The sequence below is a fragment of the Hyaena hyaena genome, unplaced genomic scaffold (genome assembly GCF_003009895.1).
Source record: "Hyaena hyaena isolate Hyena2069 unplaced genomic scaffold, ASM300989v1 scaffold_76, whole genome shotgun sequence".
NCBI lineage: Eukaryota > Metazoa > Chordata > Mammalia > Carnivora > Hyaenidae > Hyaena > Hyaena hyaena.
This window is the reverse complement of record NW_024080709.1, coordinates 3,332,121-3,354,677: the sequence shown is the minus strand read 5'-3', so window position 1 is coordinate 3,354,677 and position 22,557 is coordinate 3,332,121. Positions and strand designations below refer to the sequence as shown.

General features: G+C 49.8%; 1 protein-coding gene across 3 annotated transcripts in view; it reads left to right on the top strand.

The window, feature by feature from the left end:
* SNX29 (sorting nexin 29) overlaps positions 1-22,557 on the top strand; it is a 497,164-nt gene that overhangs the window by 121,937 nt on the left and 352,670 nt on the right. For all 3 annotated transcript variants that reach the window (XM_039233571.1, XM_039233573.1, XM_039233572.1), the window contains 2 exons: positions 240-303; positions 2,288-2,416. In XM_039233571.1, the coding sequence (XP_039089502.1) occupies positions 240-303; positions 2,288-2,416 (193 nt within the window). The remainder of the gene's footprint in view (positions 1-239; positions 304-2,287; positions 2,417-22,557) is intronic.

Below are 22,557 nucleotides of genomic sequence, written 5' to 3'. Positions count from 1 at the left end.
CCCCCCCCCCCCCCCCCGCCGACTCCTCACACTGTCTTGCCTTCCTGTCTTCGTGGGGCTAAGAAGTGATCACTTTGTGCCCGTCGGGTCTTGCAGATGGTACAGGAATTAATTTTGAAAGGGAAAAGGGGAGCTCGTCTAGACCGCTTGCCCTAAATAGCACACGATGCAGCTCCGTGAGGGGACGCCATAACAGGCGGGGTCTGCCGATTAATCTCGACCGTGCTTTCTTTCCTCAGATGAACTGCGACAAGCCATTGTGGCCATGATGAACCGGAAAGACGAGCTGGAAGAAGAGAACAGGTACCCTGACCATCAGGCCCGAGCACTCATCTCTCTGACGTTACCCCTTGGGGATGGGGAGGGTCTCAGACGAAGGGACGTGTGCTTGGTTGATGAAATGGTGACCAGTGGGTCCTTTCTGTGTGGGATATGCCACTTTACTGTTGGCAGGGGATGAATACCTTACAGTCCTGGCTCTACCTTGGAACAAATTAAGAGTTTGGTAAAACAGTCTTTTAAAAAAAAATTCCCTTTTAAAAGGGCCTCTGAGACACAGTTCACACATTACATAATTGACCCACTTAGAGGGTACAGTTCAGTGGTGTTCAGTGGTTGTGGACACACACAGCCATCCCTACGGTCCACTCGAGAACCTTCTCACCAACTCGAAAAGATCCCTCCTTCTGTCTTCCTCTGACCTCCTGAAGTAGTTTTCTCAAATCGAGGAGGCCCAGGCCAGGCTGGTGCTGGGCTGCTTGTCAGAATCCGGCTAGCTGCAGACGGTGAGAAGGTGGGGGGCCCTGTTGGTGGGGGGCCCTATTGCAGGGGGGCTGCCCCACAATAGCCACGTCCTTGCTCTCTGGCTGCCTTGAATGTGAGCTTCTCCCCCTGCCAGGACCTGGTCTTGGTTACAGGGTGGCGGGTGGAGGGATTTGCCTGCGGTGCCGGTGAGGCTCTGGGAGCCTGGGGGTGGGGCAGGTGCACACTGGAGCCTGCACGTGTGCGTCCCTGTGGCTTTCTTACCCGTGTCCTCGGAGCAGGAATTCGGGGTCTCTGGTGCCACGCCATCACCATTGTCCTTTTTCAACCTTATGTTGGGCCCAGCTTGACCCGCTTCTCCTCATCCTTTTATGGAAACACGTATAAGCAAACAAACAAACCCAAAAGATAATTTTTTAGAAAGGGGATCTTTAGACAGCACCATTTTCCAACTAAAATAAGCTTAAAATGAAGGGCTTGTAGACATTAGAGGATTGTTTTTCTTTCCTCCAGCTGGAGCTATTCTCTTGCAAGAAGCTGTGGGTTTTGTCTTACCTTACGAAGAACAATAGTCACTGTCAGTTAATTTCTCCTTTGCAGCCAAAAAAAAAAAAAGAAAGTCACCCCACGTTTGTGTTGGGGGGTGGTTTCCAGGCCCCACGAAGGGAATTTTCTCAAAGCTCTGAAGGAGCACAGGCCTCGGCACTGAGGGAGAGACAGGGGCGGGTGTGTGCCAAGCTCCTGGCCACACTGGGGCTCCTGCCCTGATGTCAGCCGGCATGTGTACACGAGACTTGGGATGTTAGGTGCCCCAAAGTCCATAAGTGTTCTCTAGAAAAAGCCACCTGAGGTCCAGTAGATAGAGCTGTGTGTGATTCACTCCTTGGCGGCAGCCTGTGGCTCTTTCTGGAAGAGCTGCTGTCGTGTCTGCTTTTCAAGACCAAGGGTGACCAACCAGTGGACGTAGTTCGGAGGGCCAGCTCCCAAACCTGGTGCAGAACAGGGCCCAGGCGATGCCAGATGAGATGGCACTGGAGACCGCGGTCTCTGTGGGTTTACCTGGAGGCGGCAGAGGGGGAGGGCTGCGGCGTGTGTCAGGCAGCGCTGGAGCCGAGGGCGGGCCCCTGTTGGTACTCCTCTGGGATGTTTCTGAGGATACTTGGGGCCTCCCTGGCACGCCCTCCTGTGAGTCTGTGCGCTGGGGTGGCCGTCTCAAAGTGGTCTCCCTAAGCGTGCTGTCCCTTGGTGTGGGATGCCTCGAAACGGGCATGGGATTCTCTGAGCTCCTTGTTGGCCCTTAACGGGCGCTGCGTATGTGTTGTGTGGGGCACGGGGCCTGGGCCAAGTCCTCCTCGCTCCGAGACCCTGGAGCAGAGTCTGGGATCTCTGTAAATCCCTGACATGCGATTCCGGGTTACGCAGGCCCTTGTGGAGAACCGAGGGCTTAGGACTTAGGGTGAATGACTATGTTCTGGCGCCGCGGGCTCTGCTGACAGCGCTGAACAGACGGGCCCCCTCTTCCCAGGTCTCTGCGGAACCTGCTTGACGGGGAGATGGAGCATTCCGCGGCGCTCCGGCAGGAGGTCGACACCTTGAAAAAGAAGGTGGCGGAGCAGGAGGAGCGGCACGTCATGAAGGTCCAGGCGCTGGCAAGGTAGGGGGTCGGAGGGCCCGAGAGGCCGGCGCGGGCGGCTGCTTCGTGAAGACCCCAAGTGCAGCCTTCGCTGGCTCTTGGAGTTATAAAACAAACAAACAAAACAAGAAACTATGGAAATCTGTGCATTTAAAACCTTAATTTAACTTACCGAATAGATGCTCTTAAAACCTTAATTTAACTTTTCAAATAAATGCTCAATAGTATGCACAGGTTCAAAACAAGAGAGGCAGACCGGGTTAACAGGGTTAGGTTCCCCGCCTCCCCCCCCCCCCCGCCTGCCCAGCTCGCTCGCTGGAGGTGGGCAGTGTGAGCCATTCCAGAGACGCTCCGTGTGGGTGCTTTGTTTCCTCTTCGCACCTGCTTCTCCTCCTCCCTTCATTCTCCCCTAATGGAAAGTGGTCGGGTGTTCTACGCCGCACCCCCCGACTCCCTAGAGCTTGTGCTCTGTGGGTGTACGGGGACCTGCCAGCTTAATACAAGCTCGTGATATTTCGTTGTCTGCGCCAGAGTTCATCCGACCAGTGTGCTGACTGCCAAGCACTGAGGGTGGTTCGTGACGCTTTGCTGGTAGTGGGGTTTGTAATAATGCCACCGTGATTTGCATTAGTGACTTGATTCTCCCATGACTGTATTTGCTGGCAAAATTCCCGGAAGTAGAATTGCTGGGTCAAGGTGCCGTAGTCGGCTCAGGTGGGGGGAGGGCACCTCTCCCCTCTCCTTGGAGGCTGAGCCAGCGTGTTTCCTGGAGCAGTGGGTGGGAAGGCGTGTTTCTTTCTGCCCAGCCGAGCCCGCAGGGGTCCGCTCCCACCTGTGGTTCCCTGACAGCCTCACGGGGGAAAAGTGGCACAGACAGAAGGCTTTTCGTCTGCATTTTCCTACTGAAGAGTAAGGTCAAGCCTGTTCTTACTAAAGAGCCATGCTATTTCCTTGGCTGTGATTTAGTTTGTATTTTATTAAAGGACCCTCAAAATCTCCAGTTGGATAAAAATGTGAATTTTCCTGAATTTGTTCACATGCAAAGATTTTCATGTACTACACTGAAAATCTTTAGCTTGTCATTTCTTAGTCTGCTTCTCTGGACCGCTTCCATTTCATGTTAACGACTTACATGCCTGGATGTGGCATGTCATTGAGTTAATGTACTACATTAAAATAATTGCCACTTGTTAGACATTTGAGTTTGGGTTTTTTCCCCCTCCTATTGTAGGTAAGATAAGCAGTTCATTGGTGATTCTTTCAAGCTACTTTAAAATAAGACCAGGGGGTATGTGGATGGCTCAGTCAGTTGAGTGTCCAACTCTTGATTTTGGCTCAGGTCATGTTTGGTTTATGAGTTTGAACCCTGCATTGGGCTCTGCACTGATGGCACAGAGCCTGCTTAGGATTCTCTCTGCCCCTCCCTGACTTGTGCATGCGCTTGTGCATGTTCTTGCTTTCTTAAAATAAATAAACATTAAAAATAAGGCCAGGAGAGGTGCCTGGGTGGCTCAGTCGGTTAAGCGTCTGACTTCAGCTCCGGTCATGATCTCATGGTTCATGGGTTCGAGCCCCGTGTCGGACTCTGTGCTGATGGCCAGCTCAGAGCCCGGATCCTGTTTAGGATTCTGTGTGTCCCTCTTTCTCTGACCCTCCCCTGCTCACACTGTATTTCTATCTCTCTCTCTCTCTCTCTCTCTCAGAAATAAATAAAAACATTAAAAAAAATAAAAAAAAAAAAAAGGCCAGGAGGTAAGGTTGTCTCATTGATATGCAGGGGAGTCAAGAGCTGTGTAACCAATAGCAGCATTTACCGCCCTGCTGCTGCTGGGTGATGTGTGGTGCTAATGGAGTGTGACACATGTGTCATCAGGAGTTGGGCCACAATCCCGTATTTAATTTTAATTAGAACTTCTTCATATTTTAAAATGACCTCTCAGGAGCATCTGACAGTTAAAGGATTCTGACGCCTCCAGTCCTGGGCCTTTTCTCCCCGGGACCACCGTTGAGCCTGCCCATGCCAGGGAGCTGGTATCCTTGTGTGTGTTTACAGTGAAGGCTGAAGTCTGTGGAGACACTGGTTCTGAATCACAGAGAGACTTCTCTTCTTGGTCCTTCTTGGATTGTGCTGGAAGTCTGCTGAGCCTGGAGTGCCCGCTCCATTGCTTGCAGGTTGTGTGTTTCTGGGTGGTGGCTGGGCGAGGACAGGTGGGCGTCTCCTCGTTTATGAGCTGGGACGATCGTCTGCACCGAGTGCTTGTATTTGAAAGGACGTGAGCCCCTGGACACCGTGGTCAGGTGTATCGTACAGGAAGTGTGTTTCCCTATATGATAATTCTGGGGAGAATTGTAGCCCATGAGTGGAACAGGAAAACAATTTTTTTTTTTTTTTTTTGGGTTTGGGAAGGAGAGAGGAAGGGAGGATCTTAGGCGGTCTCCATGCTCCGTGCAGAGCCTGACATGGGGCTCGATCCTGTGGCCCTGGGATCATCCCTTGAGCTGATTCCAAGACTCAAACACTTGACTGAGCCACCCAGGTGCTCCTTAACTTCTGTTTTCTTAGCTGTAAGATGATGATGAGAAAACCCTGTAGCTCACCATTGTTGCAGTATAAGATGAGAGACCATATGTTAGCTCCATAAATATGCATCATAAGTGCTCAATAAATGTTCACCATCCTCATTTTTCTCTAGTACAATAATTATATTACTAAGACCCTTACCTAATCCAAACCCAAACTTCAATGAGTGGTGCAGAAAGAGTTACATGCTAGGCTCTTTCAGACCCTAAAAAGTGAAATTATTTCTCCTGTAAGTATGGGAATACTGTGTATTTCTGTATATATGTCTTTTACTGGCTCTGAGTGTGGTTGTAAAAATGAAAAACCCCAGAATGAATTCTGTATTTTATCACATTCCTTTTTGCTCAAAATTAATGGCTTTCCTTTGGTGCTGTGGGGGCTCAGCCCAGAACAAGGTTGTCGAACCAGCCCAGTGCTTCTGTGGCCCCAGGCTGCTCAGTGCTGAGGTGGAGGTATTTACAGTGAGTAACAGATCAAGGTATGCGAGTATCCTTCCCTAAATAATGGCCTCCCTTCCTGCTGAATGAAGAATGCGCAAGTGATGAGACCAGGTTCACAGGAAGAAGACCTTTCCATGAGAACTGCCTTTGAGAGAAGCAGGTGATCTGTGTTGTTGGCTTCTTGCTGGCGTGTTTCCTGTTGTTGCTCATTTAAGGAGTTAGCTTTTGCTGTGTAACAAATTATTTCCAAACCTGGCAATGTGAAAACAAATCCTCATGGTCCTCTCCGGTTCTTCTGGGTTAGGAATCTGAATGGCTCAGATGGGCGGTTGTCCGTCAGACTTGACCATGAGACTGCAGTCCTCTGATGGCTTGGCTGGGGCTCTAGCGTCCACTTTGAAGTTCACTTGTGTGGCTGTTGGGAGAGTCCCCTGTTCTCTGGTCCCTGCCCCAGGGCCCGTTGAGTAGAGCTGCTCACAACCCACCAGCTGGCTTCTGGAGTGCGAGTAAGCCAAGAGCAAGAGAACCTACCCAACCCAGAAGCCACATGTCTGACAACCTCCTCTTGGGAATGAGGCCCCTACCCTTTCACTGTTGTCTCTTGTCACCCAGATCAACCCTGATGGAGTGTGGGAGGAGTCCACATGGGGACCTGATGGCCACGAGGCAGGGATCATTGGGGGTCTGTCTGGAAGCAGATTTTTTCGCCCCCTGGGGTAGACCCTGTCCCAGTCTTCCTTGGTGGGTGTGGTTCTCTGTTCCCATTCTGCATGATTCCCTGGAACTGACCACCGCCCACCTGGGTTCCAGAGCAGAGTAGGTGGAGCAGGCCTGGACCGCTGGCTTGTTCTATTTCTTGGTCACGCGGATTGGCTCCCAGAAGGCCATGTAGCCAGGTTTATTTGATAAGAGCCAATTATGGCCTTTTTTATTTAAAATTTTTGATGTTTATTTTTGAGAGAGAGAAACGCAGTGTGAGTGGGAGGGGGCGGAGAGAGAGGGAGACACAGAATCCAAAGCAGGCTCCAGGTTTTGAGCTGTCAGCACAGAGCCCATGGGGGCTTGAACCCCCAAGCTGTGAGATTATGACCTGAGCCGAAGTTGGACGTCTGACCGACTGAGCCACCCAGGTGCCCCTCAATTACAGCCTTCTTGAGAAGGATCTACTATTAGCCAGGAGTTGTTGGCTGCAATCTTTGCTGCTATGTGGGAAGATCCTGACCCCAAGTGGCAACAACACAGTGGGAAAAATGGAGGGGGAGAGAAACTGGCACATTCTGATCCTAGACCTTGAGCTCCTGGATCCATTCTTTCCTGAAGCTGTTGTTCCTCTGGAATCAGCAGTGATAGGAACTAATAAATTCCTTCTGTTAATTGAGCCAGTTTGTGACTGGTCTTCTGTTAACAATCCTGAGTCCTAACTGACCAGGCTTCTTTGGGTAATCAGGGGATTGGAGTGAGTTGTGTTTCTTCTGCGCCTAAGGAAAATTGCTGCCTGAACTGTGAACCTTCCAGGTCCATGAAGACCTGTGCATCTGGTCATGACTGACTGAGAGGGTGGAGACCGTGTCCTGAGGAGATCCCAGTGGGCTGACAGAGCCCTGCTCCAGGCCTTGTCTTCTGTCAGGACCAGGCTCACTATTCCTCTTGGCCACAACTTGATCTCCTGTTCAGGAGCTTTGGGGTGCGAACAAGAACGTGCTGCTGGTTGTGTGATGGAGCCATTCCCTGGACACTTGAGAGCCTCTGGGTCCTCCTCTGCTGAAAATGAAACGGTGGTGGGTTTGCATGGGTCCTCTCCATACCCCCTGTGTAGGCATGGAAAGCAGGGGGCTGTGTGCTGTGTCCTAGGGACAGCTGGCTTGCAAGGGCTCTGTCTGCCCCTTGGCTGGGTGACCCTTCTCCTGGCTGGGCCACCTTGCACATTCTCCCATCTCCCTTTCCCTGTCCATGAATTGGTGCATCATAATCTTAACCAATATTCTTAAGATTTTGTCTGTAGAAACCCAAATCAAATTACTTTGGATCAACAGGGCAATTTTATGTTGATGTGACTAGGCACTCTGTTCAGGACCCGGGTTCCCCTGGGAGGTCCTTGCTCTGCTCTTGGCTCTGTGTCCTCTCTGTTCGTGGTGTTCTCGGGCAGGGCCTTGGCACACAGTAAAGATGGCCTCTGGTAGCACCAAGCCTCCTGCAAAAGAGAAGAAACTGTCTTGTGATGTCCATATAGAACATCTTCAACTCTTCACTGGGTCTGTTGTGGACAGGAGTGAGCAGAAGGTCATGACTGACTGCCATGAGGTGATGGGCAGATAAATCCTGTCTGTTGCCCTTCGGCATAGGTGGCTGGGGACGAGGACATGAGCTAATGCTCCTCAAGCCCCGAGCAGAGCTCCAGCCTCCTTGTAAATGCTCACCAGTTGGTCCCTGATTTCTTCTTAGCCAGTGCGTTCGCCATGGGTGGCTATGGATGCCGAGGCTAGAATGAGTGCTTGCGGGTCCTGCCTTTGTCCCCGCGTCCCCCTGCAGTGGCACCTTGGAGGCTTTGGCCCTTCACTGGCCTTCACTTGACTTTCAGCGCCTCCCAGTGTTGTTTTTCCAGTCCTCTGTGCCCAGCGCCCCTTTATTGGTCCCTGTGGGGCTGCTGAGTAGTTTGCTGCTGTGACCGTGTCCTGGGTGTGGGACAGAACTGTACGGCACCGTCTGTAAGGGAAGGCTGGGTGAGGATCTTGAGATTCCAGTTGCCCTCCCCTGGGGGACTTTAATTGGCTCCCTATGAAGCCTTTAAATCTGTTTCTGCCCTAAGTTTGTCTCTGCCTTTTTTTTATTGTTAAATTAGAGGAGTATCTTTTTTTTGTGGAAAAGGACAGAACGTGTCTTCACTGTCTGTCTAAACGCAGTGATGTTTTTATTTTGTTCTATCAAATTTTTATTCTAGTTAACATACAGTGCGATATTGGTTTCAGGAGTAGAATTCAGTGTTCCATCGCTTATGTACAACACCCAGTGCTCCCCACAGGTGCCCTCCTACCCACACTGAGGATGATTTTAATCCCAGGAGTCCAATAGTCCGTGTTGAAGGTCCAGCGTGGGTCCTGTGTCCTCTTTTCTGTCTTTCCTTCATTGGATCTTAATGTCCAACAAATAATTTGACCTCATTAGCAGTCACTGAATCTTGTGGACATAGGGTTCTCGGGCTCTGGAAGAATCTGTATTCCTTTTTTTTTTTAAATGTTTTATTTATTTCTAGGAGAGAGAGAGACAGCATGAGCAGGGGAGGGTCAGAGAGAGAGGGAGTCACAGACTGAAACAGGCTCCAGGCTCTGAGCTGGCAGTCAGCACAGAGCCCGACGCGGGGCTCGAACCCACGAACCACGAGATCATGACCCAAGCGAAAGTCGGACGCTTAACCGACTAAGCCACCCAGGCGCCCCTCTGTATTCCTTTTTTAAAAATAAATACCTGGGGGAAAATTTTTGGTAAGGTTCCCCTTTACTGAAATGAAATAGTTATAGTAACCTACGGATGGGAGCTAATTATTAAAAATTGAGTATAACTCCCTAACTACTACCAAGGAGAAAGAAAAGGAAAAGTTACATATAATAAAAGGTGGATTTCAATATATTATTGGTTGGGCATGGCTTTGCTGGAGAGCATGATGGTGCGGTTCAGTGCTTGCACCTACTTCCAATGTAGGAGTTTGGATTTAAAGGCAGTAAGGTCACGAGTTCTTTATAAGAACAGAAAATGACCGAGCAGAGCATGCATGGGTGGATTCTGGGGTAAAAACCAGTCTGCTGGTGTGTGTGAAACGAGTAAGATCGTAGGCCTCAGCCTATAGACGAATGTCGCACCTGTGTGAAGGGTCCTAGGGTCATTGAAAGGACAGTGGGATGTACGTTGCTCTTGAGTGTGGGACTGCCTTGGCCGTCAGGACTGCTGGTGTCCCCGTGGCCCCCTGTTCCCCCGCCCCAATGTTAGTAGCACCGCATCTTCTCTGCGATGGCCAGAAACGTCTCCATACTTGTGCATTGCTTACACTTGGCCATGTGTTAGTCACCAGAGGGCTTTAGAAATGCCTGTGTCCACACCTCTGGGAGACAGCGGTGTTCCTAGGGACTGTCCTTGCCTTGGCCCTTACCCACTATTCTCGTTTTCAACGCCATTTGCAAATGTGCCATCAGAACTGGGTGTTGAGGAGCCTTCGGGTCCATTTTCAGTTGCTGGAGTCATTGAGTGGCTTTGCCCAAGAACTAGACCATGACCACACTGAAGTCTCTCTGGATCTCCCGCTGTGTACCAGCCTACTCGGGCGCTCCTTCCTGTCCCTCACTTCCCCTTGAACACAAAGCTTGCTTTCCACAAGGTCACTGGTTCTTGGACTTGGCTGAGTCACATTAGCTGAGTAAGTGGGACTCTGTCATTCTCCAGCATGCCCTCGTCAGCGGCTGACAGTCCTTTATGACTTGTACCAGAACACCTATGGAGAGTTAAGTGTATGGGGTGGGGCCGGGAGGAGTAGAAAATGCATGTGTCAGGGCAGGAGACAAGATGGTCAGGGGGAGCCGGTTTCCTGAAGTTGGATGCTTCCAAAATTCAGTGAAGGATGGAGTCAGAGATGAAAAAAATGCAGCTGGCTACAACCTGCAGGTGTGAAAATCCAGGAGTGGATATATATATATATATCTTCATGTATGTGTATATATGTAAAGATTTTAACCTTTTGGTTGACAGTTTTTCGTATTTGAGTTGACTGGGCCCTTCTTAGCCAGGAAGCATAGTGTAAGCGTCTGGGGCAAGTCTTGCATTGGAGCCCCCTCCTCAAGGTGAAGAGCAGGGTAAGCTGAGTGAGAAACTCACTCTGAAGGTCATGGAAGTAATTTAGCCACTTCTATTGTGTCATTTCCGGTGGTAATTGTACCCCTAATGCTTCTTATCTAGAAAACTGGGATAATCTTCTCTCTCTCAAGATCCTATTGAAGAGATAATGCATGAAAAGTGCTAAGCACAGTGAGTGCCCTGAGTGAGTACTTAGTAGAAGCCTGTCGTGGTTGTGGTAATGGTTTCGTGGAAGTAAATTATGCCTCCATCCAAGCTTGAAAAGCATCATTTTCTGGAGTTAATCTAGCCTGATGTGGCTCAGATGTAACTAACTTTCTTTTTTTTTTTTTTTTTTTTTTATGTTTTATTTATTTCTAGTAGAGAGAGAGAGACAGCGTGAGCAGGGGAGGGCCAGAGAGAGAGGGAGTCACAGACTGAAACAGGCTCCAGGCTCTGAGCTGGCAGTCAGCACAGAGCCCGACGCGGGGCTCGAACCCACGAACCGTGAGATCATGACCTAAGCGAAAGTCGGACGCTTAACCGACTAAGCCACCCAGGCGCCCCCAGATGTAACTAACTTTCTAATAAGGAATTCTTTGGGTTGAGGTGGTAAATGCCTTGCTTAGGTTTGGCTCTATCTTCCCTTCACCAGGGGAGCTTTGAAAACTCTGTCTACTCACTCCCCCCCCCCAACCCCCCAAACTGTCCAAGCTGGCTCTCCAGACCAGTTAAGTCCACCTCCAGCAGCAAAACCCACATTGCCCCAGTAAGTCAGTCCAGTGCGTAGCCAAGGTGGCTGGTGGTGTAGAGGCTTAGAGCAGCCTTCCTCAAACCCCTCACAACCAGTGCACCTGGCAACCGTGGCTGGGTGGGGTGGTTAGCAGGTGTTTCTCACGAGCTCTGGGTGCTGCTGCCTTGGCTCTTGACCCACACTTGGAGTAGCAGGGATGTGAAAGGGGAAGTTCTCTAAAACCACTTGGGCTTATGGAAAGCTCAAGGCTTACGTGTGTGTGTGTGTGTGTGTGTGTGTGTGTGTGTGTGTGTGTGTGTCTCTTTCGCAGCAAAATTGGGAGTTTTGTTGCAGTTCGAAAACTAAAATACTGTGATCCACTATAAGAAGGACGAACCATTCACATTTGCCATTTTTGCTTTTGATTTTCTTGTTAAGCTAACGATGAGGACCATGCAGGCTTGCTTTTGGTGGGTTTTGAAGGATCTGCCGATGAGCGTTGGGCATGATCCCCACATCCTGCAGCTTGGTTTGCTCCCCTGACACTGAATTGGGTGCTTTCATATTCAGATGCATGCAAGTGGGATGCCAGGGCAGGATTCTGCCATGACTGGCCAGCTGGAGAGTTCGTGAGAAAGCCCTTGTTGCCATGCTTGAAAAAAAAAAAAATCACCTCCAGGTTGTACAAGCAGCATATGTTGAAAAGAAGGTCCCAGATCCCCCAGCTTCAGTATAATGGTGGTCTCCCCACTTAGACCATTTAAGTCCAATTTGTGAATGGTTCTACCGCCATCAGTGTGGTTGTGTGTTTTTTAATTAACATTTTCTTCTGTTTCTCTATAGACTTTATGTTTAGAGATCCCCCCCCACCCCCGCGAGGATGTAAAAGTGTACAAATTACAATCCTTAAGTCTTGAGAATAAGAGAGGTTTAAAGAAGAAGATGCTTTGGACAACATTACCATTAATGTATATTTATGAGGTATTTTATCCCAGTTGATTTTATATGTATTCATTTTACATAGTTCAGATCATTCTGACGCTGTAGGTTGGTCTGCTTTGAGAAGCAATTAGCATCCTATCATATAGGTTTCCTAACACTGTTCCCTTCTGTGGGCATCCCTTTGAGAGGCTGTGTGGAAGTCTGTTTGGCTTTGCCCTTGTTTCTCACACCATTTCCTTGACCATTCCTCTCCACTCTTCTTCCCACCCCTTCTTAGGAGTAGGATTTCCACGAATGTACTTTTTGGTAAAGCTCTTTGATTTTAAAGTCCTTAATCTAGATTTGTAAATCTTTCTTTAATGTTTATTCATTTTTGAGACTGAGATAGAGCATGAATGGGAGAGGGGCAGAGAGAGAGAGACACAGAATCTGAAGCAGGCTCCAGGCTCTGAGCTCTCAGCACAGAGCCTGATGTGGGGCTTGAACCCACAAACTTCAAGATCATGATCTGAGCTGAAGTTGGATGTTCAACCAACTGAGCTGCCCAGGCACCCCCAGAAGTCCTTAATCTAGATTTCTAGAAGCAGAGTTAGAAGGTATCTGTAAAGCCCCATGTTAGAAGGTATCTGTAAAGCCCCTTGATCTGTATTGCTAAAGTCCTTGCCAGGAAAGAGGTGTGCCCTGATAATCCCTTAGCACTATGTGGAGGGCCTGCCTCTTTGTACTTCCTGAAGGCTATAAAGGAGGCGGCCATATGTGACCAGGTGGTTTCCACACGGGCCAATGTTGCAGCCGCTTCTGGGTTTCTGAGATTGTAGCCTTGTGTCTGTCACTACCCCCCCCCCCCCCCCAATATCACCTTCTTTCCTCTGTGCGTTGGCAGGAACAGGATCACTGGGCAAAGGCTATGAAAGCGTTAAAGGCCTAAGCCGCGGCTTGCTCTGGCTGCAGGGTGCGGCAGGGGACCCACCCAGAGAGCTTGAGCCGGTCTGTAACCTTGGCTGCTTGGCTCCTGCTTTTGGGAGTGTGGAAGGTGAAGGCGTTCTTGGCATGGATGATTTTCCAGCTGAGTTTTCTTGAGGGAGTAGAGACATGGGGGCCCTCCCTCCCCCAGATAGAAAAATGAAAAAGGCTGCGTTACCACCTGAACTGAAAATGATGAAAGTACCTTCTCAAACATGATGTAAGGTGGAGAGTCCGCGAAGTTCTTCACACTCCCTTCAGAATTCTGTGGCCCCCATGAGTTTCTTGGAAACATCTTCTGTATGAAAATCAGGGACTGGAAGAGAGGAGCGGGAGCATCACGGCATCTGTTAGAGCAGTCACGTATGAGGGAGAAAGCCATGTGCTTGTTTATTTTCTCTGACGCTTCCAGAATCCAATCAAAGACCCAGGTTTTGTTGATGAACTAACATTTTTAGGGGGAGTAAGCAGCAAGGTATATTTGCAGGAACAGCTGCATTTTGAAGCACGTGCCCATGTTGAATGGTGAAGCGTCAGAGCCATTAGCAGTCGGTGCCAGATGTTCACGGTGAAATGTGCACCAAACATGGATTTGGGCCGTTCATCAAGATGCGGAAAAAATTCGCAGCTGCCGAGGGAACAGGGAAAAGCTTGTGTCTGAAACCCTGCTGCAGCCCGTCACTTCCTCCATCAGAGTTACAGGAGCAGGAGAGAAAGAATTACCCAAACCAATAACTGTGATAGAACTCTGATTAAAAGGTTATGATAATTGTCCACGGAGGAGGGGAATGCGTTTACCATTCATTAACATTCCATTTGCTGTGCTTTTCTAATGAGAAGTCGGTAGAGGAGTCTGGAGGAGTAAATAAAAACAACAGAAGGGTTTTGAGGAGAAAGTGAAAAAGAGCCAGGGAAGGCGGACAATGGGAAGAGACCGCGTGCGCCCCGAGTGAGTGTCTGCCTTTGCGCTGCTCAGAAGTGCTGGAAAGCATCCCTTGGACCTGGCCGACCCCAGAAGCTGGAGCCCGTTGCTGAATTGAACGCCCTGGCCTCTTTGCCTTCGGAGAGGCAGAATTTGTAACCTGGTTATTCGTAGAAAATTTCTCAAATCTTGCCTTTCTGGTACGGTTCACAAGGTGGCAATTTCCATGTCACCGCACATGAAGCCTGGGTCTTAAATATAGCTGGCATGTGAATGCCTTGCAGGCGGTGACAGTGACAGTGACATCACTGCCAAGCAAGTTCTTATGATTTTGGAGCAGGGGAGGGAAGCAACAGGAAGCTCAGCGGAGGGGAGATATTCTTGGCAGCGGCAGAACTGCAGCTTAAAGAGCGACAACTGTCAAGTGCAGGGATTCGGGAAGTTGGTGAAGCTCATTTGCTCACCGAGCAAATGAAAGTTAACGGAGTTGGTGCTGGGTGCCGGGTCCCACGTGCAGATATGGGAGAGGCTCCCCTACCACCCCGTGACTCCTATGGCCAAATGATCCCAACATTTTAGGCAGAAGAGCTGCTGCTTCAAGCATAGTCTGTCTTCGGTGCCCCAGATGCACGTCCCGGAGAGCAGAGCTGTGCCGCTGGGGGGCGGGGTCCAGGAACACCACCTACGGAGCTTCAATGAAACTCCATTGGGAACCATGCTCCAAAGGCAGTTGTAAACAATTACCTAGAGTGGAAAGAGGCTCCATTTCCGCCTTGCTGTAGCTACGTGGAACTGAAACCACACGTGGCCCCCACATTTCTTCTCCACTCAATGGGGCTGTTTCCCGGGGAGGCTTCACCAAGTACTAACTAAATGGCTTTTTTTTTTAGATCTTGTTTTTCTCTTCATGGACTTCAGATATTTGTAAAATTTCCCCATGGGCTCTCTCCCTTTCCTTTTCCTCTCAGTCCCCCTTAATTTCTCCTTTTTTGCCTATGTCACTTGCCATCTTCTAGCCCTTTTAATATGTTTACTACTGTTGCCTTTTTTTCTTAGGTTGCAAGCCTCACAAGGGTCTTGGTCTCCTTTGTTCACTGATCTGTCTTAGGGCCCTGCACAAGCCTGGCATGTGGCAGAGCCCAGAAAGTTCTTGAAAGAGCAAATCTACATTGGTCAGTTGCCTGTGTGTAGCTCTGCTGGGTTTGGCTCCCCTTTCTAAGGTCCTTTCATGGTCTCAGAAGGCTGCTAGAGTGCCAGCCATTATATCTGTATTCTATGCAGCAAGACGGATGAAGTAGGGGAAAGGAAAAAAAACCAAACCGCTATGTGCTGACTTATTTTAAAGAGGTCACCCACCTCTCAGGACCGTTTCTTGCATTTTAGTGGCCGGAACCAACTCTTAGGGATGGAGAGAAATGTTTGTTTTTAGTAGGGCAACTTGTCATCCCGTACAGACAGTAGAAGGGGACAATCGGTATTTTGAGGACAGATCGTGGTCTGTGCTCAGTGCCTTGTGTGTTGTCCTCTTGTGTTAGAAAATGTCACTTTCGTTACATAGGATGGCCCGGTGCTTTTTTGTGGCCCATGGTATATTCATTTGCCTCCAAGGTGATGAGCAGAATGGCTTTTGAGTTAGACCTTGGCTCAAAGCTTTGTACTAAGCACCTGCTTGGTTCACTAGCCATGTGACTTTGGGCAAGTTACTTTACCTCTGTGAGCTTTAATTCTTAACAGTCTGTAAGAGGGTGATCATCTAGAGCATTTTCATGGATGGCAAGGACAGAAGGAGATGATGCAGTAAAGACACATAACAGGCTGTCTTTGGCATAGGAAGTTCATGGATGGAGGCTGTTCTATATTCTCCAGTGATCTCGATCACCATCTTAGCCTGTTACATGGTGTCTAGATCCCAGGGATCCAAGTGTGACAAAGATGTTGTCTCTGTGTTCCAGCATCTCCCAAAAGGGCATGCTGGGCGGAGAGATTTGGTGCAAGGGGAGAGAGGCACAGATGTGGATGGTGGATTGAGGAAAGCTGCAGGTAGCATGGGGTGGCTACACTGTAGAGTCTTGGAGCCTAGGGTGTATTTGGGGAATGATTAAGGGAGGTTCTGAAAGAGTGAACTGGGGACAGATTCCCAAGGTCCCTTTGAGGAGTTGGCCTCTGGTTCTGTGAAGGGTGGGGAACTAGCAAAGGCCTTTAAGAGGATGACGAATTGATCAGGTCTGTTTTGTGTGGGCAGCCTGGTCTAAGCAGGCTTCTCTCCTTCTCTAGACCTCTTTTCTCCCTCCTCTCTGGTCTTAGTCTTTATTGTTTTTTATTTAAAATTTTATTTAAATTACAGCTAACATAAGTATAATATTGGTTTCAGGAGTAGGATTGAATGATGATCACTTACATGCAACACCCAATGCTCATCACAAGTGCCTCCATAATGCCCATCCCCAATCAGCTCTGTTTGTTCTTGATCTTGAAGAGTCTCTCATGGTTTGTTTCCTTCACTTTTTTCCCCTCCCCCTTCCCATATGTCCATCTGTTTTGTTTCTTAAATTCAACATAGGAGTGGAATCATGTGGTATTTATCTTTCTCTGATGAATTTCCTTGGTTCACGCTAATAGACTTTAGCTCCATCATTGCAAGTGGCAAGATTTCATTCTTTTTGGTGGCTGAGGGATTTTCTGCTGTGTGTATGTGTATGTATATGCCCCACATGTTGATCCACTCCTCAGTTGATGGACCTTGCAGCTCTGTCCATAGTTAGGCTATTGTTCATGCTGCTATAAACATGGGTGTGCATGTACTCCTTTAACTTTGTATTATTGTATCCTTTAGATACCTAATCATGCCGTTGCTCGATCATAGGGTATCTACTTTGAGTTTCTCCTGAAGAATCTCCACACTGTTTTCCAGAGTGGCTGTACCAGTTTGCATTCCCACCAACGGTGCAAGAGGTTTCCATTTCTCCATATCCTTGTCAACACTTGTTTCTCGTGTTAATTTTAGCCATTCTGACAGGTGTGAGGTGGTATCTACGTTTGGTTTTGATTTGTGTTTCCTGATGATGAGTGATGCTGAGCATTTTATCATGTGCGTGTTAGCCATTTGGATGTCATCTTTGCAAAAGTGTCTATTCTTTTGCCCATTTCTTCACTGGGTGGTTTGTTTTTTGGGTGTTTAATTTGGTACGTTATTTATAGATTTTGGATATTAACCCTTTATCAGATAAGTCTTTTTAAAATATCTTCTCCCATTCTCTAGTCTGCCTTTTGGTGGTGTTGATTCCTGTGCAGAAGCTTTTTATTTTGGTCAAGTCCCAATAGTGGATTTTTGCTTTTGTTTTCTGTGCCTTTGGTGATGCGTCTAGTAAGAATTTGCTATGGCTGAGGTCAGACTCCCTCCTGGTCTTAAACTTCTTCACACTGCGCGTTCTTGGATGTTTCTGAGCGTTCTGGTTTGAGGAAGACCTCCTTCCCCTCATGGATGTCTGCCACCTGGGTCCGGGTCCAGGCCCGCTTGGCTGTTCTGGTTTCCTCAGTGCCTGTCACTCAAGCCACTCAGCCGATGCTTGTACATGAGCGGACGGTTGTTTGGCACAGTACCTATGCACTGTGTGGCCTCGAAGTCTGGAGTGCTCAGCAATTTCAGGGAGGACTCGTGAAGGGAGTTTGCCTACCCTTTTTTTTTTTTTTTTTTTTGTACTCAGAATGTTGGCACAGGTAGTTCAGGCCCTCAGAAGAAGCCATGCTAGTGACATTTATTATCTGCATAATCTCCATAGAGTGTAGAGAGTAGCATCGTTGGTTTTTGTAACTTTCTCGTTAAGAGGAGGTCCCGAGTGAGGTTTTGAATCCTCCCCTCCCACATATGGACCAGGAAACCGGTTTATGGATGGAGGGGTCAGGGCCCCTACCGGTGGTCATGTCAAGGTTTTGCATCATGGTATCCGGAGAGGAGACCGTGTGGGCTGATGGGTTGTGCCCTGGGCTTCACAGTAGGGCTCTTTGGAGAGCCTGCACGGTCTGTGCAGCAAACCCCGGGTGCCCCCCTTTGGTGGACGTCCAGGTGCTCCTGCAGAGGATGGGGTGAGCCGGCATCTCCAGGGCGGTGGCCATCAAGGCCTTCCTTGGGTTCTTCCTGTCCTGCACACAGGCCGATGGCTCTTCATGGCCACTTAGCTGGTGACTGTTTTGGGCCTGGAGATGAACGAACGTGGCCACAGGCCCCTGAACAGAGGCTGTCCATAAACTGGAGCTGAAACGTGTTTCAGTAACTGCTTTCTTTTTCCCTTTTCAAAAGTGGTTTCTGAGCCCCAGGGTTTATTGGGTCTCCCATCAGCTCAGTTACTCCTCACACCAGCCAGTGAGCCGGATCTCAGGGCTCTCTGTTTACAGGAGGCAGGTTCCCCAAGCTCCCACATTGACAGAGGCTGGGCTGGGATTTGAACCTCTGTGTCCCTTGTGCCCTTGATCTCCCTGTTTGCATCATCAGGATGGTTTTATTACTGTGTAAGAGTCACAGTGTGTCCCTTGCAGTGTTGTGCTTTGTTTTTGTCCCAGCCCTGGCCATTGGCAGTCCCAGAATAATGATGGTTTAAAAGGGGGCCACCTCCTGTGTCTTCGGAGTTCCAAAATCGCGCCTGGCTCTGAAGCTTCCATCTGGCCCGTCTCCTGCTAGGTGTGACCAGGCTTAAAGCTTCTTGTTGACTGTGCCCTGTACTGCTTTCCCCCCAAATCTTCACGGAGAACTGGAGAATGCAGCTTTCTCAGAAAGTTTAACGTAGCAAGACCTATTGACAGGAAGACAGATCGTGGAGCTCTAAATTGAAGAAAAACAGGTGGCAGTTTGTCTGATGTGTTGCAGTTCTGTTCTTCTACCTTCCTCGAGGCTGAGTTATGGCGGTTTCCTCTCGCTTTGGAGGTTTAACTGCTAGGCAGTATTTTACTGGGGAATATTCTGTTAAAGCATTAAGGACAATTAGATGCCGAGTCCTTTATTTTTACAGGTTTTGACACCCAAGTAATCGGAAGCTTGGCTCTCTTTTGCCCTTCCTTTAAAGGATTTGGAAAAGGCTCTAGGACATGTATCTAAGGGGAAGTTTGGCAGTGGCTTCCTGTAACCGCACAGAGGAGAAGAAATGTGAAGCTTTGGAGGTGGAAGCCTGCAGACCTGAGGGGCTTTGGGGCAGCGTTCCCCCTCCTCCTTCCCCCCCTGCCCCCGACCCTCAGGATGGAGCAGGCTGTGCTCCTGTAGATTGTGGCAGGCTTTTCCTCATAGCCCGGACACTGGGCTTAGTTACATATGTGGGGGCCTCTCTGATGATGGTCTGTCGCCTGCTGGACTCGTACTTCCACGAGAGAGGGGGTCCTGGACCTTTGCCTCGGCTCTGGCTCTTGAGGCCTGAACCCTGCAGCTAACACAGTAGATGCTGGGCGCCTTGAGTATTGGAGGAGTGAGTGAACGGAGCTCGAACAAGCCTTGTCTTCTTTCTTCCTACTCCCCATCCCCCAGTGCTTCCACCTATGACGGCCCACTGGCTGCCCCTGTTCGGGACGCCCCAGTCCTGTTGCTACTGACTGACCACCCCCTCCCCCTGCAGGCCGCTCTGGTGCCTGCTCTAATGGTGCCGATCAGAGGAGAAAGCTCCGTCCCAGGACTTGGGTGAGAAGGGTTGTGACCGTGTAATTAGGTGCCTGTGAGTACTTGGAACTACCCTGTACATTCTAGGGATGGAAAATACCGGGTTAAATTGGTGAATTCAGAGCACATGGGATTTAGCAAGCCTCTGGGAGGAACCGCTGACACGATCTCTTGAGTGTTTATCTTGGGAGCGTGAGAACAAGGTGAGCCAAGGACCGTCCTGAACAGATACGGGGGGCAGTTGTCTGGTGGGGGTTGGAGGACACTAGAACTCTCCAGTGGCCTTGGCATAAAGATTGGGTCTGTGCTTTGATGGAAAATAAAAGGGTGGACTTGAGCTAGGTTGGCACTGAGAGCACCGGCGGCCTGGAACTTTCTCTGGTTGCCCTTCTGGAGTGGCCACACCAGCATGAAGACACTGAGTGATCACGAGCCCGGTGGCCTCCTTTCCCCTGCTGGTGACCCCACTGCGAGGAAGGGACCTGTGCCAACAGGCACAGTGTAATGTGTGCTTAAGAGTCCTACTGCCCTGTGTGGAATCGTGTTCCTTCACGTCATGCTGGGTGACCTTGGGCCCCTCTGAGCCTGTTCCTTCATTGGTAAGGTGGGGGTGTGAGGATGAAAAGAAATGGAGCCCTTACTCTTGTGCGCATTGCATGTTTCTGGGCTACGAGATCATGAACTTTGACCTATTTGCCTCTGTGAGCTGTTGACCTTGACCCTCAGCTGAAAACAGAAGTCCTCCTTGCTTATGGAGTTGAGTTGTTCCTTTCCACCTGCGGGTTTTTGTCCGCCCTCCCGGCAGGGGGACTCCTGAGTGGTGGGTGTCTGTGGGGAGCACCTCTTCTTCTTTAGCTCAGTGGTTCCGACAACTGATGCTGCAGGCGGCCTCTGCCGTGGACCTCAGTCCAACAGAGGGCTTTCTTGGCTCCCAAGGGTGGTTGCTGTGTCTGCAAGAGTGACGACCCCCTGCCAAGCTAATGCCTGGCCCAGCGCAAATCCCAGTTCACGTGGAGCCTGTACAGTGTTACGGGGGAGCTGGCTGCATTCCCCACGTGTCCAGAGACCGTCTCTTGGCCCGCTGTGTGTTTGGCTGCCTCTCTGAGCAGAGGCAGGAGCTAATTCCCAGTGATGCTGGGGCCAGGTGGGGGCCAGGCGCAGGAGGATCTGGAGAATCCTGGCCACTTGATGCACCGGGCTGCGGCTTCAGGTGTTTCTCACTAAATGTCCATCCTTAAAGGTGAATTTTCACCAAACTGGAGACCGTATCTCCTTGGAGACACAGTGGGGTGTTAGAGGAGTCTTTCTCACTGCTAGGGGGAGGATAGAAGTCCATGCTGACAGGTGAGCTCCCACCTCGTGGGTACTGGCCTCCTTGCCTCTGATGAACGTCTCCGGTGGTTGAAAGTACACGGAGCCTGGGGCACCTGGGTGGCTCAGTTGGTTAAGCCTCTGACTTCGGCTCAGGTCATGATCTCACGGTTTGTGAGTTTGAGCCCCGCATCGGGCTCTGTGCTGACAGCTAGCTCAGAGCCTGGAGCCGGTTTCAGATTCTGTGTCTTCCTCTCTCTCTGACCCTCCCCTGTTCACACTGTCTCTCTCTTCCAGAAATAATTAAAATATTAAAAAAAAAAAGTACACGGAGCCTGCGCATGGCAGACCTGAGCCCCCGCCCCCTGTCGTCCTGGATGTAGCCCCAGATTCCTTGTAATCCCATGTCCAGGTGTCCACTTGGGATCAGACCTGGTTCTTCAGGGAAAATCAGTTCTGTAACTTCCCTGTCTCTTGGAACCATAAGAAAGGCCCTTCCCAGGAAGGGCAGGCTAGCCACACGTCTCTCACAATGGCTCTAGGGCCACGTGGGGATGATGAGCTAGGCCAGAGCCAGGAGGATCGCCGAGCTGGTCCTGATGAGCAGGCCCTGTCATTAGCCAAGACGTTGGTCGAGTTGACAGTCCCACCAGTCCCCAAGGACTGTCCATGGCCCTTCCTCACAGTGCTTAGTCTGCAGGTGGCCGTTGTCGGGATAGGTGTCCAGTCTTAACCTGAAGAAACTTGGCGGGGTGGCGTATGCTTGGCCTTCACCTGGTTTGGTTTCACAGCCTGTTGCAGCCTCTGCGTCTGCAGCCTGAGTTACATGGCAGAGGGGCTTCTGTGCCCTGCTGACCAGCCCCAGCCCCCGACCTTGAAGGGTCCTCCCCAGAATGGTGTCTCGAAGCCTTTAATGATAACTCAGAGCTGTTAGGGTTCCACTGAAAGGTAACGTCCAGAATCGGCAACTGTGCAGAGACAGAAAGTAGAGGTGGTTGGGGAGGATATTGCGGGGCCAGTGGGGAATGACTGCTAATGGGTACAGAGTTTCTTTGGGAAGGAGATGAAAATGTTCTGGAATACCTGTTGGTGGCTATATATACTTGAGCATATTTACAAATTACAGACACATTTTCAAAGAGTGAATTGTAGATTATAGCTTAAGGAAAAAGGTTGAAAAAGTACATGGGGATAAAGAAAACCATCAAGGTTTACTAACAGCTACTAATTGAGCACTGAAAATCACTTGGTGATAGGAGTGCTGTGCCATTCCCTCTTTCTTTCTAGAACTTACTGTGGGGAAAGGGAGATGGTGGGCTTTCCCTTTGGGGGTCACAGGTGGTAGAAATGTGAATGCTTTCCTCTCTGACCTCGCACAGAGAACAGTAAGGGGCATGTGGTTTGGAGATGGCCAGACTCTTGTCTTCTTCCCTGGCTCCTCTCAGGAGTGTGGGCACATTACAGCTTGGCAAGGCATATACGTGATGACTCTTTTGACAGAGCAGCAGTAATAACTTGCTCTTTTGTCCACATCACCATCCATTCTCCAGGAGAGCATGTCTATCTGGTACCTCTTGACCTCCTGTGAGGCTGGAGTTAGGGTCTCCACTGATGATCTGTGGAGCCACATTTTCCCCTTCAGAGGTGTAAGGTGGTGCCATAGACGGTATCTTCCCCTTTGGATTTGTACCCCAGGAAAGTCCCCTTGATGGATTCCATCACTGGGCTCCTCTGTCCCACACCTTCCAGTGAGGGTTTAGCGTGCTTGGTGAATGGGAGGTGGTCACACGAGGAAGGCGAGAGGTAGCATGTAA